Below are 17,066 nucleotides of genomic sequence, written 5' to 3'. Positions count from 1 at the left end.
CAGTTCAAATGACTCTCAGCACCACTGTCTTCCATATTCCTACTAGGTTGGCCTACTAAGCCCCACTTAAAGCATTCCATGGCTTTCCAAATCCAAAGTCCCCAAATCCACATTCTTCCAGACAAAAGCATGGTCAGGCTTATCACAACAATGCCCCAGTCCCTGGAACCAACTTCTGTCTAAGTTTTACTGCTGTGAACAGACACCATGACCAAGGCAAGTCTTATAAATGACAACATGTAATTGGGACTGGCTTACAGGTTCAGAATTTCAGTCCATTATCCCCAAAGCAGGAACATGGCAGCATCCAGGCAGGCATGGTGAAGAGGAGCTGAGACTTCTATATCTTTATCTGAAGGCTGCTAGCAGAATACTGACTTCCAGACAGCTAGGGTGAGGGCCTTATAGCCCAAACCCACAGTGACACAACTACTCCAACAGGCCACACCTCCTAAGAGTGCCACTCCCTGGGCCAAGCATATACAAACCATCACAAAGGTCATTATTTTTGCACATTATTCTATACCCTCAGCTACTTCAGTGGCATACAGAACTTCACATTTGTAGAGTGGACTAGACATGATTCTTATAACCTTTCAACTTGGTGAGTGTTAGAAGGTATGTATGTTGTCTTCTAGTGTAAATAGTGTTTCCAGATATACATAGGTGATCCTTCAAGTCTCTATACATAAAATAGTGTTCTTACCTTTCATTTCCATATTCACTACAGTTTTTCTTTCTTGACCTGGAATCCCAGTACAACAAACAATATCCTCATTCAGTGGATGAGGCTGGGGAATGACCTGTTAAAATTATAGAAATGAATTGCAGAAGATATGTCTTCAAGATGGTCTGAATATCTCCATGAAGAAGCAGTGAGACTGAGAAATCTGGAATGTCTGTGTGTATTTCACATCACTAGTATAGACACTCTCAAATATATTATCCAAATCAAGTCACACTTTTGGCCTCATATACCACTCACAAATCTGGAAGACCATCAGAAACATTACCATAGAAAAGAGAACAGTTGTCAAGGGAACATCACACGTAGAGAAATAATTAAAGCTATTTGTTAATTTTATATAAAATTTATACTACTAGTATACACACAAAGCCTTCGAATATGAAAATAATGTCATGGTTCATTTATTATTGTTTCAAAATGATATCAGGTCACATATGTGCTAAATCATCATGTATTACAAAGGCAACTCACACATGGATATTTCTATCTGGGGCATTTTTTAAACTAAAACTGAGTTGTTGGACTCTAATATTTTTATCATAAAAATTATAAAAATAAAATGTATGTGTTGTGATATATATATATATATATAAAGTAGCCTAGACTTAACATTAAAATAGGATGGTCTTCTTACTGTTATCATAAAACTTGCAGTAACACCCATATGCCATATTACATTTCTGTAGTAGGACTCTAAATTTATTTTAGATGGAGAAACTGAAACTAACCTGAGTAACACAGAATGAATGAACACCTCAGCATGACCTTGTAACACAGCACAATACAGCCTTTTTTAAATTGGATTTCAATATGTGTTCATGTAGTCAATGAATATATACTATGTACTATGCAAAACCAAACAAGCCTTGTGTATTCAGAGGTAACTTTTGTTAGCTTCTTATATCTAGTCAATAAAAGTCAATTGATAGTGAGAACAACAAATAAAGGGATGTCACTACACAAAACAAATACAAGTTACTGACAAGGAAAATACCTAAGGATATAAAGTACAGTATTCCACTCTTGGGAAGTGAAGAAGTAATTTAAGTTAAAACAATCAAAACTAGATTTTATTAGAATTTATGCAAGAGCATCAATGTTGAGACAATTCATTCTTTGAAGGAAGTGGGGGACATAGGTGAAGTAGCAGGAATATTTGCTTGCATCCTCATCAAACAGCAGAGTAAAGTGAACTAATTAACATACTATAGAATTTATACAGAAAAAAACCTAGGCAAATTTCTGGAAGGTATTTAGTTACACAATAAAGGTGAATGTTTAGTTTGTTATACATGAATCTTTTTGTTGTTGGGGCTTTTTGTTTGTTTGTTCGGTTGTTTGGTTGTTTGGTTGTTTTTTGTTTTTTGAGACAGGGTTTATGTGTGGAACTCACTTTGTAGATCAGGCTGGCCTCAAATACACAGAGCTCTGCCTGTGTCTGCCTCATGAATTCTGAGGCTAAAGGTGTGTGCCACCACAGTGGCCTGGCTGTAAAAATGCTTTTGAAATTAAATAAGATTCCACAGGGTGACATGACAAGAAATTTTCTTTGTTTTTTTTTTGTTTGGTTATACAAAACAATTTAGATATTTACTTACCACTGACTGATACCTTTTCTGACTATTATGTCTCCTTTGTTCTGTGGTTTTCACTTCTTTGCATAGAGCTACAGGTGAAGGCAAACATTTAAGTAACATTAACTACAGTGTAGTTTCATTCTGTACCTGCTGTTACTCTAAGAGAACCCTGACTACTACATAGATAAACTGGAAGTGTTATATGAAACTATATAGCAATGCTTACTGCTTATTATTAAGATCTCCAAAGATGGGGCTTCATAGAACTCAGATCTATGCGTGTTTGTTAATTAAACAACATGGGCATCAGTTATGAGGTGCGAGGCAAAGCACTGCAAGGGAAAAGGAAATGTCCTGCTTCTGAGTTTCCCTGAAAGTATGCCTGGTTGCATAGGGGTTGACATTGAAAGACTGTCCTTGGGATTTTGATGGGTATTGCATTGAATCTGTATATTGCTTTTGGCAAGATGGCCATTTTAACTAAATTGATCCTGCCGATCCATGAGCATGGGAGGTTTTCCCATTTTTTGAGGTCTTCTTCCATTTCCTTCTTCAGAGTCTTGAAGTTCTTGTCATATAGATCTTTCACATGTTTGGTCAGAGTCACCCCAAGGTACTTTATACTGTTTGTGGCTATTGTGAAGGGGGTCATTTCCCTAATTTCTTTCTCAGCCTGCTTATCCTTTGAGTATAGGAAGGCCACTGATTTGCTTGAGTTGATTTTATAACCTGCCACTTTGCTGAAGTTGTTTATCAGCTGTAGGAGCTCTCTAGTGGAGTTTTTTGGGTCACTTAGGTAGACTATCCTGTCATCTGCAAATAATGATAGTTTGACTTCTTCCTTTCCAATTTGTATCCCTTTGTACCTCCTTATGTTGTCGAATTGCCCGAGCCCTCCGAAAACTGGGCACCTCACTCCCAGAAGATCCTGCTATACCACTCCTGGGCATATACCCAAAAGATTCCCCACCATGTAATAAGGATACATGTTCCACTATGTTCATAGCAGCCCTATTTATAATTGCCAGAAGTTGGAAAGAACCCAGGTATCCCTCAACAGAAGAGTGGATGCAAAAAATGTGGCATATATACACAATGGAGTACTATTCAGCCATTAGAAACAATGAATTCATGAAATTCTTAGGCAAATGGATGGAGCTGGAGAATATCATACTAAGTGAGGTAACCCAGAATCAAAAGATGAATCACGGTATGCACTCACTAATAAGTGGATATTAACCTAGAAAACTGGAATACCCAAAACATAATCCACACATCAAATGAGGTACAAGAAGAACAGAGGAGTGGCCCCTTGTTCTGAAGACTCAGTGAAGCAGTATAGAGCAAAATCAGAACAGGGATGTGGGAAGGGTCGGGTGGGAAAACAGGGGGAGGGAAGGGGACTGATGGGACTTTCGGGGAGTGGGGGTCCAGAAAAGGGGAAATCATTTGAAATGTAAATAAATATAGCAATAATAAAATTTATATATATAAAAAAAAGAAAGACTGTCCTTAAAATATTAAGGCAGTCTATTTCCCCTCCCCTGAAAAGGACGTCAATTAATATTTAAGGGGGTCGAGGCCACTTCTTTCTCTCACTGGTCAAAGCCCATCATCTTTTGACGAATATATTTATCCACTGTTTTTTTTAAATTAATAATTAAGGGAGGATTTGTCCCTTCCCCCTCCAGCATTGAGCTAGGCTTTTCAGCCTGCTACATTCCTGGCCGCCAGTCCAGGCTTTCCACTTGTGTTATTCCTGGGCTTTGTTCTTCAGAGAACAATACAGCTGCTGCTTTCACCTGGAAGTCCTGGGCAGCCTCAGGCCAGCCTCACAGGGAAGTATCCTGGACCTGTAAGACTTGAAGTGCTCTGATCTCAGCAGGCAACCTGCTGAGATTGGAGCCAATGAGTTCTCAGATCTCTCCTTGAAGTCTGGGGTGAGGGATTTCTTCCGAAGGCTATATATTGACTAAATATTATTAAAGCTTTGGTCATGATCAGTGAATATCATTCTGACTCAGTTCTCTTTCGTCGCCCCCCCCCCGCTTATATCCCCAGAATTCTCTTTCAGGTCTCCAGTTCACCTGTAGCTGCAGGCAGCAACACTATTTTAATAATATTTTCATTTATTACCTGAGAATTCCATAATTATACTCCGATCGCACTCATTCCAATTTTGTGGATTCAAGCGCCCTTTATGTTTAGTTGAGACTACTTACTTTATAAGATCTTTATCATCATTCAAGATTTATGTGTATCTGTGGACTGTACAAAGTTCATTGATATCAAATGATACACATCAAATGGTACAACCACTTTGGAAATCCGTTTGGCAGTTCCTCAGAAAATTAAACATAGAACTCATAGCTCCGAGTGCCTCCAAAAAGAAGCTGGAGAGAGCATACACTAGCAGCTTAACAGCACACCTGAAAGCTTTAGAACAGAAAGAAGCTAATACACCCAAGAGGAGTAGAAGGCAGGAAGTCATCAAACTCAGGGCTGAAATCAACCAAGTGGGAAAAAAAAGAACTATACAAAGAATCAAGAAAACAAGGGGCTGGTTCTTTGAGAAAATAAACAAGATAAATAAACCTTTAGCCAGACTAACAAGAGGGTACAGAGACAGTATCCAAATTAACAAAATCAGAAATGAAAAGGGAGAAATAACAACAGAAAGTGAGGAAATTAAAAAAAAAATCGTCAGATCCTACTACAAAACCCTATAGTCAACACATCTGGAAAATATGGATGAAATGGACAATTTCCTAGACAGATACCAAATACCAAAGTTAAATCAGGATCAGATAGACCATCTAAATGGTCCCATAACCCCTAAAGAAATAGAAGTGGTCATTGACAGTCTCCTAACCATAAAAAGTCCAGGACCAGATGGTTTTGGTACAGAATTCTATCAGACCTTCAAAGAAGATCTAACACCAATACTCTTCAAACTATTCCACAGAATAGAAACAGAAGGAACACTACCAAACTCATTCTGTGAAGCCACAATTTCACTGATACCAAAACCACACAAAGATCCAACAAAGAAAGAGAATTTTAGACCAATTTCCCTTATGAATATTGTTACAAAAATACTCAATAGAATTCTTGCCAACAGAACACAAGAACACATCAAAAAAATCATCCACCATGATCAAGTAGGCTTCATCCCAGGCATGGAGGGATGATTCAATATATAGAAATACATCAATGCAATCCACTACATAAACAAACTCAAAGAAAAAAAATATGATCATTTTATTAGATGCTGAAAAAAGCATTTGACAAAATTCAGCATCCTTTCATGCTAAAAGTCTTGGAAAGAACAGGAATTCAAGGCCCATACCTAAACATAGTTAAAGAAATATACAACAAACCCGTAGTCAACATCAAACTAAATAGAGAGAAACTTGAAGCAATCTCACTAATATTAGGGACTAGACAAGGCTGCCCTCTCTCTCCATCTTTTCAATATGGTACTTGAAGTTCTAGCTAGAGCAATTAGACAACATAAGGAGGTCAAAGGAATACAAATTGGAAAGGAAGAAGTCAAATTATCACTATTTGCAGATGATATGATAGTATACTTAAGTAATCCAAAAAACTCCACTAGAAAACTCCTTCAGCTGATAAACAACTTCAGCAAAGTGGCTGGTTATAAAATCAACTCAAGAAAATTAGTTGCCTTCCTTATACTCAAAGGATAAGCAGGCTGAGAAAGAAGTTAGGGAAATGACACCCTTCACAATAGCCACAAACAATATAAATTATCTTGGTGTGACTCTAACCAAACAAGTGAAAGAACTTCACGACAAGACTTCAGGTCTCTAAAGAAGGAAATCTAAGAAGACCTCAAAAAATAGAAAAATCTTCCATGCTCGTGGATTGGCAGGAGTAATATAGTTGAAATGGCCATTTTGCCAAAAGCAATATACAGATTCAATGCAATCCTCATCAAAATCCCAACTCTGTTCTTCACAGAGTTAGAAAAAGCAATTCTCAAATTAATCTGGAATAACAAAAAAACTCAGGAAGCTAAAACTATTCTCAACAGTAAAAGAACTTCTGGGGGAATCAGTATCCCAGACCTCAAGCAATACTACAGAGCAATAGTGTTAAAAACTGCACGGTATTGGCATAGTGAAAGGCAAGTGGACCAATGGAATAGAATTGACCCAGAAATGAATCCACACACCTATGGTCACTTGATCTTCAACAAAGGAGTGGAAATCATCCAGTGGAAAAAAGATAGCCTTTTCAACAAATGGTGCTGGTTCAACTAGAGGTCAGCATGCAGAAGAATGCAAATTCATCCATTCTTATCTCCTTGTATTAAGCTTAAATCCAAGTGGATCAAGGACCTCCACGTAAAACCAGACACACTGAAACTAATAGAAAAGAAACTGGGGGAAACCCTTGAGGACATGGGCACAGGGGAAAAGTTCCTGAACAGACCACCAATAGCTTATGCTCTAAGATCAAGAATTGACAAATGGGACCTCATAAAATTACAAAGTTTCTGTAAGGCAAAGGACACCATCAAAAGGACAAAACAGCAGCCAACAAATTGGGAAAAGATCTTCACCAACCCTAGATCTGATAGAGGGCTAATATCCAATATATACAAAGAACTGAAGAAGTTATACCCCAGAGAACCAAATAACCCTATTAAAAATGGGGTACAGAGCTAAACAAAGAATTTTCACCTGAAGAAATTCGGATGGCCAAGAAGCACCTTAAGAAATGCTCAACATCATTAGTCATTAGGGAAATGCAAATCAAAACAACCCTGAGATTTCACCTCACACCAGTCAGAATGGCTAAGGTTGAAAACTCAGGAGACAGCAGGTGTTGGCAAGGATGTGGAGAAAGAGAAACATTCCTCTACTGCTGGTGGGATTTTAAGATGGTACAACCACTATGGAAATAAGTCTGTCGGTTCCTCAGAAAACTGGACATGACACTTCTGGAAGACCCTGCTATACCTTTCCTGGGCATATACCCAAAGGATTCCCTGGCATGCAATAAGGACACATGTTCCATTATGTTCATAGCAGCTTTGTTTATAATAGCAAGAAGCTGGAAAGAACCCAGTTGTCCCTCAATGGAGGAATGGATACAGAAAATGTGTTATATTTACACAATGGAATACTACTCAGCAATTAAAAACAATGAATTCATGAAATTTTTAGGCAAATGGTTGGAACTGGAAAATATCATCCTAAGTGAGGTAACCCAATCACAAAAGAATACACATTGAATGCAATCTCTGATAAGTTGATATTAATTAGCCCAGAAGCTCTGAATACCCAAGGCACAATTAGCATAACAAATGACTCCCATGAAGAAGTAAGGAGAGGGTCCTGATCCTGGAAAGGCTTGATCTAGCATTGGAGGTGAGTACCAGGACAGAGAAAAAGGATGGAGGTGATTGGAGAATGGGTGGAGAGAAGAAGGCTTATGGAACATATGGGGAGAGGGGAACTGGGAAAGGAGAATCATTTGGAATGTAAACAAAGAATATAGAAAATAAAAAATAACAAAAAAAGAAGCAAGAGTAAAAATAAATAAGTAAATAAATAATAAAAAAAAATTAGACATAGTACTACCTGAGGACCCAGCTATACCACTCCTGAGCATATACCCAGAAGATGCTACAACATGTAATAAAGACACATGCTCTACTATGTTCATGCCAGCCTTATTTATAAAGCCAGAAGCTGGAAAGAACCCAGATGTCCTTCAACAGAGGAATGGATACAGAAAATGTGGTATATTTACACATTATACTCAGCTATTAAAACCAATGAATTCATGAAATTCTTAAGCAAATGGATGGAACTAGAAACTGTCATCCTGAGTGAGGTAACCCAATCACAAAAGAACACACATTGTATGTACTCACTGACAAGTGGATATTAGCCCAAATGCTCAGAATAAACAAGATACAACTCACAGACCACATGAAGATCAAGAAGAAGAAAGATCAAAGTGTGGGTGCTTCTATTTTTCTGAGAAAGGGAACAAAATACTCACAGGATCAATTATGGTGATAAAGTGTGGGTCAGAGACTGAAGGAAAGGCCACCAAGAGACTGTCCTACCTGGGAATTCATCCTATAAATAGTCACCAAACCCAACACTATTATGGATGATAAAAAGTGCTTGCCAAAAGGAGCCTGTTTTGGTTGTCTCCTGAGTGTCCCTGCCAGAACCTTACAGATACGGAGGCAGATGCTAACAGCCACCATTGGACTGAGCACGGGGTCCCCATTTGAGGAGTTGGAGGGAGGACTGGAGGAGATGAAGGGGTTTGCAGCCCCATGGGAAGAATGACGATGTAGGTCAACCAGACCCCCCCCCCAGGGCTCCCAGGGACTAAGCCATCAAGCAAGGGGTACACATGGTTCCAGTGGCAAGTGTGGTAGTCGGGAATTGGTGGGAGGAGAGGTCCTTGGTCCTATGAAGGCTTGATAGGTGCGTCAGCATGGGGAAATCAAGGGAGGGTAGGTGGGAGTGGGTTGGGCAAAGGGGCATCTTCTTGGAGGCAGAGGTGGGAGGATGGGTTGGGGGTTTTCTGGGATGGGGAGAAACTGGGAAAGGGTATAACATTTGAAATGTAAGTGAAGAATATAGTCAATTAAAAAAATCTTCAAATATTACACTACTTGTAGTTGATCTAATAAATTAGAACTTTTATTCTTTTAATTTTAACTTGAATTACATCCTAAGCTTGCCACAATTCAATGTCTCTTAAACTTGACTATATATAAACAATGTAGGTGCTTTGTCTACTAGCATGTTTTCTCAGCTCATTTAAGTAGATACTCCATCTGAGGACTATATATGAAATGTAGTTCATACCTCCCATTGTGTATCTTTTCTGATTTTCTCTTCTTTGATCTCCAGCTCCAGTTAAATGCTCTCCATCTTCCTTCTGCTAAATATAATCAGTGGCAGGTTGCTAAAGTTAAGTTAAATTCTAGTTACACATAATTTTCAGTAACTCCTAAGGAGCCAAGTGGCTTATTCTTTTATTTTTTAAAAATTTCCTCATTCATTTCAATTTTATTCCAATGTTCAAGTGCTTACACCTCCGACTTCTATGTGATATTAGCCCTTTTTAGTTTTATACACATAGAGGTATAAATCATTTTCAGAAAAAAATATTTTCAACTAAGGAAAAGCAAAGTTTAATACTGAATTCCTGCTAATTCTAATAAATTCATAACAATCATAGTGAGATAAAATATTTATTTAACTAAGTAGTAAATAGTTCAATAGATCAATTGTAAAAATCACTGTAATTAGTTTAGTATTTACATACCAGTGACTCAGACCTTCCACTAATTGCATGGCTTCTTTGCTCTTCTGTTGATGCCAATTCTTTGTCAGGTTCTGCTAACAATATAAAAATATATAAAATAAAATAAAATGGTAGGTCACATGAAATTCTACAAATATCAATAGATAAGTTTTAAATCATTTAAAATTAAAAGCTTTCCATCTAATGCACTCATTTATCTTAACTGACAAGTTGAAAATAAAGTTCTTTAAAATATAGTTGTATTTATGAAAGCCTTACATTTATGCTAAAATTCATGGGAGGATAGCAACTGTGGAACAAAATATGCTAGAAATAGGTGGGGACTAAAACATTACTCAAAAATATACGAGTTTGTGAGGAATAGGAAATGCTTGCTTGGGAATGTGAGAGAAAAAAGGAAGACAGACAAAAATTCACAGTCAAAGAATTGGTCAGATTTTGCTTGTTAAAACATAAATTTTGGAATACTTAGAGACTAATATTTTCAAGTGCACGGTCATGCCTGTGTTAGGGGCAGAACAGCACAGTGGAAGTTAAGATAAAATTTGAGTTACACACAATCACTTCTAACTCATAAAGAATCAAGCACTTCATGTTTTATTTGTCTTGGATTTCTTTATTCATGTTAATCGTGTTTCCATGTTTAAGGCGACAGAATGTCAGTGACATGAAACATTTGCAAGAAGAATTCTAAAAGGCTTGAGCCCAAGAAATGGTCCAGAAATATTCATAATGTTATATCGTCGATACTCTATGAGTGTATAATGATGTTATCAAATAAATAAAAATCCGAGGAAAGGATGAATAATCAATTCTTGTAGAACTGTATGAAATATGAAAACTGAACTTCAGTACATTGTTAAATGTCATGTGACTGCTTGGTGTCTGTTTCACAGTGTTCTGTAATGATGTGACACATGCAGTTGTCTTTTTCCAGGTGTCTTCCTTTTCATGTACATGGGACATCTGAAAAATTACCAGGCAAGTTGGGGACATGACACCCATTTGTAAAACATACTGTTGTAACAGAAAGATCCTGCTTATAATGCTCAAAGGAAAGTAGGTCGGGGCAGCTGGGGAGACAGTGTAAAAAGCTGAGGGACCATGTCCTGGGTAGGCACTTGGATTTTTGGCTTATGTATCATCCGTATGAACTGAGGGACCATGTCCTGGGTAGGCACTTGGATTTGTGGTTTATGTATCATCCGTATGAACTGAGGGACCATGTCCTGTGTAGGCACTTGGATTTGTGGCTTATGTATCATCCGTATGAAATAATTTGCAATCCTTTATTGGATGCAGAAATGATTATTTAATAGGAAATATTCATGTATATAAGATTACATTACATTATAGCATGTGACCTTATGATACATTTATTGAATCATACGATCCATAGTAATGGACCTTAAGTGTGAATCAGCACAGATATTGAATGCCATGGCAAAGTAAATAGAAGAACGATTGAGTGTACACGTTCAATTGGCTGTGAAACCCAGGAGGAAAGAAAATGTGACTTTACTACACACACACACACACACACACACACACACACACACACACACACACACACACCCTGAGCAATAGTTCCATTCTTCAGGATAGACCTGAATTCCAAAGGTCGAGAGAATTTTGATCAAAACCTCCTTAGTATCAGAAAACACAGGCGTTCATAGTGGTAGCCACTTTGCCAATAACCAACTCTAAACTTAGAAAAAAAATAACACATACTTAACCACCAACCAATGAGAATTTCTCAACTGGTACAGGATTTCAAGTTGTGTGGACTCTCGGATGGGGAGTCATACACAGCAAACTATCTGCATAGGTTTAGATTTTAAAGCCTTTCCCAACCCCCAGACTTTTCCATGCCATTTATTCAAATGCCAGTGTCAACAAGGATGTGTAAAAATCTCTTCAGATTTGGGTGAGCAAAGACAGAGTGATGAGAAGGAGCTAAACATTTCACATATTTTAAACTATTTCTCACTACAATAAAAAAGACAGCAAATCACCTGATTCCCATGGCCTTTCCTGCTTTTTTGCCACTGCTCTATTTAGAAATGAACTTTTCCTTTTAGTGGTAGGCTGTGTAGATACAGAGGGACATATGTCAGTCGATGAGTATCTTTTACATAGAACACACAGTCAATTATACGTGGAACAATGTAACATTTATTACCTTGAGCTGAGGAGCACTTTCCTTAGAAAAGTCTGAAAATACTAAAAAATATATAATCAGTTATGTAAAAATCATGCAAAGGAAACCGTTTGTCTTAGTAAGGGTTTCTATTCCTGCAGAAAACACCAGGATCAAGAAGCAAGTTGGGGAGAAAAGGGTTTATTCAGCTTACACTTTCCACGTTGCTGTTCATCACCAAAGGAAGTCAGGACTGGAACTCAAGCAGGTCAGGAAGCAGGAGCTGATGCAGAGGCCATGGAGGGATGTTTCTTACTGGCTTGCTTCCCCTGGCTTGCTCAGCCTGCTCTCTTATAGAACCCAAGAGCACCAGCCCAGGGATGGCATCACCCACAAGGGGCCCTCTCTCCTTGATCACTAATTGAGAAAATGCCCCACAACTGGATCTCATGGAGGCACTTCTGCAACTGAAACTCCTTTCTCTGTGATAACTCCAGCCTGTGTCAAGTTGAAACACAAAGCCAGCCAGTACACCGTCTATCATATGAAACTCGCCAAGGTCTGAATTCTAGCAGTTAACTCAAGGCATTGAAATGGCTTAGGTGTTGGTCTTTGAGAATAATTGCTTGTCTCTGTTTCTAGTTCTAAGTGAGAAAAACAAATTGATAGAAGTCATAATTCAGTCTTGACTAACTTAAAAATATGACTTTCAGAGTTAGATGATGATTATAAGGAGCATAATGCAGGAAAAGGCAAGTATACTGTTTGAAGGTGCTAAGAAATGACAATGAGATCTCTAATCAGAGAATGAAATGAGACCCAAAGGGTATACTGACCCTGCATAAGTGATGGAAACAGCCTAAGACCATGGTTCTATTAGTATATATCAGAAGCATTCATTCTCTCATAATACATTTTTATGTCATTCTTTATAATTCCTTATAATTCAAGAAGAATAAAGAGATGAAGAGAATTGTATTTAAGAAATGTAGAATGTCACCAGACAGTGGTGGAGCATACCTTTAATCCCAGCACTTGGGAGGCAAAGGTAGGCGGATTTCTGAGCTCAAGTTCAGCCTAGTCTACAGAGTGAGTTCCAGGACAGCCAGGGCTACACGGAGAAAGCCTGTCTCAAAAACAAAACAAAACAACAAAACAAAGAAAAGGAAAGAAAAAAGAAAGTGTAGAATGTTTCATTAGTATGAAACCAGATACAGATTTATATTAGTGACATCACCTGCATAACAAGGGTCCTTGTAATGGAATGAAGAATTTAATATCTGAGCTTTATGAGAAGAGTTGAAATGATAAGATCGCTAAAATACGATCACTTAATTCTGCTTCCATCAAACTATCCTGCTATAGATATTGAGTTTCTGGGTTTGATGCATGAAGTACTCTTGAATTTCCTAAACACAAATTTCAATTTTATCAAAATCAAATATTCATATTCCTCACATGGAAATACCTCATATATAGCTCAAATAATCACTAGAATTATAGACTTTATTCTGCTAATTTTTGTTATATATGTCACATTCTTTTATACTTAACAGTAGTATCATTGTACCATAAAATAATAAGTATGGATTTACTCTATTTCCTTACATAGAGAATTATATACTGACTATAAAAGAAACTAAAACTGGTTTTTTTGTTGTTTTTGTTTTGTTTTTTTTAATCCATCTCTTTTCTGATTACCTGTTCATTAGAAACAGAAGCAAGTCCTTCATTTGCTTTGGTTGTGAATCTACTTGATAAGCAGGGAATCACCATAACATATTTTATTACTGCCTCTCAGAGTAGATGTTACAGATTAGATACCACTTATAACCTAGGATAACCCATCACACAGCTGCTGAGTCAAGATGACAGTTCTGTCATGGTACACCTGAGATTATTCAGCAAATTAAAAAAAAAAGTCTACGGTTGATGTTCTATGTCCTGAATCTCTAACTTCGGTTTACCTCTCTACAATTCAGTCTTTTACTTCTGTTGTCACACTTGCAAAACTACGTAAGAAGTGACAGACTTCAGAGGGGCTATGTGAGCTCGCTATGGCCTCCTTCACATGGCACAGATGAACCTGGGGCTTTCTTCTCTCTGTCTCTCTCCTTCTGAGTTATTTTTTTATCCCAAGAGAAACCTTTTACATGGTATTGATTTCTTATCATGAATGACTTGCAACTTGGTCTCTAGTTAAATATGTACTCATGATGTGCTTAGGTAAATATATGCGCTTGATGGACCACTATGATATATAATGCCATCACCATCACAAGGTATAAAGAAACGATAGAATTCTCTTTTGTACTTTCAATACCCAGTTACATCTTAGAATAATATTTTCTTCTTCAATCACTTTCATTGTGCCATCACTGATTGATTTTAAAAGATTTTTGTTCTTTTCAAACATTCCTCTGCACACTAGCTAAATTGGTCATGGTGGGAGAGAATTCATGACAAGACACAATTTGACAGAAGAAGGATTTAGAATTGTGGCTTTAGGCTCTTCTTCCCCCTGGCAGAGAAGGAATGCAGGCAGGAGGACAGAGAGCCACATGGGACCCCCAGTCAGCAAGCAGACTGTGGAAGCAAGAGCGGCCTGGCCAGAAAACATCATAACCTGTCTTCAGTGACCCGCTTTCTCTAACAGTCTCACCTACAGGGGAGTGACACTATTTCCAGGCAGTGCCCCCAGATGGGGAGCATTTCTAGCCACATTACACCCCTTCCCTGGTTTCAGTTAATGTACCCCAAACTACCCCCTTCTCTCATTTCCCAATCTTCTCTGCACTCATTATGACTAACCGCCCCTCAGGTAGCATCATTTCTTATAACTTATTCAAAAATCCTGCTACATTCCTGGCACAATTACAGGGTTTGCTAAGCCAGGAATAGATATCAATCTTATTGCCATTTTGCTTCTCTTTTGACTTACTATATATAATTAATAAGTAAAAAATATGTCTTTACAAAATACTTGTTGTCATGATTTAAATACATATCCCATCAGCAGGCTGCTAATAAAATGTAATTCATACCTTTCATTTCACCATTTCCGGTATTTTCTCTTCTTAGATCCGCAGTCTCTGGCAAGTGACCCACATCTTCCTGAGGAGGACTCTCAGACATAGACTGAGAAGACCAAGAAGAAAAATGAGTTCCATAAAATGTCATTGTACCTTCCAAGAAACTACCGCTTCTCAGTTTAAAAGCAAATCTAGAAATTAAGGAAAGATTTGATTCTACTGCATGCCACTTATATGAAAATGCAGTTCTAGCTTTGGACTTCTTTTGGATGATACAAAACAAGAACATAAAAAGCCATGAAAACCATTTTTATAGAAAGAATAGCAGTAGGTATCAAATATATGGTAGTGTATAAGACAGGATTAAAAATATTTATACTAATATATAAAAATAAAATTGAACTCACATATGTAGACACACAATTCCTTCCAACCATGAACATATCCCAACGAATATTTGTATTTTCCAAATTAAAATAAGTAGAGCACGCAATTATATTCTAATCTCTAACAAAGTACCTAACAAATGAGGTACCTTAAATAGTAAGGTAAACATGTCACCATCAAAGATAAAAATCGACAGACATCTAAAGATATTTCCATGACAACAAACAAAAATATCTGAGTCTCATTTCTTATCCTGAAAATAAAAACTCATTATCAATATTTTAGTGTTAGAATATATCGCAATATATTCCCATGATGAATTTTTTAACAAAATCTATCTTCACTTTACAGAAGGAGAATGTTATACTAATGAGATCAGGTGGAACGGAGGCTTCAACAAGGCCTTGTTTGACAACATAGACTCTTTTAAATAAATATTTAATCTCTCTTCTGTGTAACAATAAAAACACCATGCAAGATCAACAAGCCCTTTGTACTTAAAAAAATGTAGGTGAATAAAGCATCTGTAGGTGCTTTATTTTAGTTACTAAGTATCATTTAGTAATGACTATGATAAATAATGGATGCTATGAAAGAAAATACATAGAAGTTGTCAACAAAAGATAAACGTAAGGAAAACAAAAGTCTGCATTGAATTTCCTGAAAACTGAGAGCATTCTTACAAAATTTACAGATGGAAACAAATTCCTATCAGTACAATGATTGTAACAGAGTATTACTAACTTGGAATAGTTTCTATTAACAATATTATGTTGAAGAAAAAAGAGGGCATTTGCCAGTGAAAGAGTAGACTGTTACTCCGCCAATATGGTCACCACTGCAGGTTGTTTTTGTAAGCTAAAGAATTTAGTAGAACTCCCAATATCTGATTATAACAATTTTAACAATAAGTAAATAGGTTGGATTAAATTAAGAATTTTATTTTGGGTCACATTTAGATAATTGTTGCACAGCCTAGAAAGAATATGCAAGGTAAACGCTACCAAGTGACAGCTTCTAGGAACGGGTGGCAAGCTTACTGAGAATTCACTTAGTGTCTGAAATGTGCCAGGTGCCCATTTACACATTTTCTTGTCTGTCCATTCTGAGTATGAAGATGACTGACTGTATTTGTCTCATGTCTGCTTCTTGATCATTCACTCATTAGAAGAGATACCTGAGCTGCAGATGTAGCCCACTACATTCTGGCAAGTGGGCCTTTCTCCGATTCACTGGCATAGCTAACATTACCCCACTTGTTAGAATATAGCTTAAATATTACACACAACAATTGACTGTAACTACAGGATACCACTCCAAATTCTACCAACTATAATTACCGACTGTCTTGATATTAAAATACTTGTACTTTATTTGTGGTAATCATATATTTAAACTGTGTTTTTATCTTACTAACTCTATACACTCTAACTCTGCCAAGGGTGCTAACCTGAGTACTACCATGCAGTAGACAGGTAATAATAATAGTATGTTCAAAGTCAAAACATGTGAAACCTAGCATAGTGTTTCCTGGTAACAATAATGGTGGAGAGAAATAGTTAAATAAAATAAAATATAATAAGCTCAAGCTTATTTAGAAAGTTGAAATTGTACACGAATATGAAATGTTTTCTGAAAATAAAATCTGCTCAAAAAAATGAATCAAGATGAATCATCTGTACTAAGACCATTAGCAGGTTTTCTAATGGTGGGGCATAGTAACTTTATAAAATTTGTCAGTTGATAGCCTTTATGTGAAGATTAATCAGCAAGGTACACTAATGTGTGAGCACAAACATGCCTCCTGTGCTAAAAATGCATATACTCTTACTGGACACTGTAGTTAAGTTGTG

General features: G+C 37.1%; 1 protein-coding gene across 1 annotated transcript in view; it reads right to left on the bottom strand.

The window, feature by feature from the left end:
* LOC127684767 (probable E3 ubiquitin-protein ligase bre1) overlaps window positions 1-14,974 on the bottom strand; it is a 103,689-nt gene extending 88,715 nt beyond the window's left edge. The window contains exons 1-2 of the mRNA XM_052181616.1: window positions 14,839-14,974; window positions 11,837-11,877 (exon numbers count right to left, since the gene is read on the bottom strand). Of these exons, the coding sequence (XP_052037576.1) occupies window positions 11,837-11,877; window positions 14,839-14,974 (177 nt within the window). The remainder of the gene's footprint in view (window positions 1-11,836; window positions 11,878-14,838) is intronic.
* Between the last annotated feature and the right edge of the window lie 2,092 nt (window positions 14,975-17,066).

The sequence above is a fragment of the Apodemus sylvaticus genome, chromosome 5, assembly GCF_947179515.1.
Source record: "Apodemus sylvaticus chromosome 5, mApoSyl1.1, whole genome shotgun sequence".
NCBI lineage: Eukaryota > Metazoa > Chordata > Mammalia > Rodentia > Muridae > Apodemus > Apodemus sylvaticus.
Note: the sequence above shows the minus strand (reverse complement) of the source record. Positions and strands in the feature narration are given on the sequence as shown.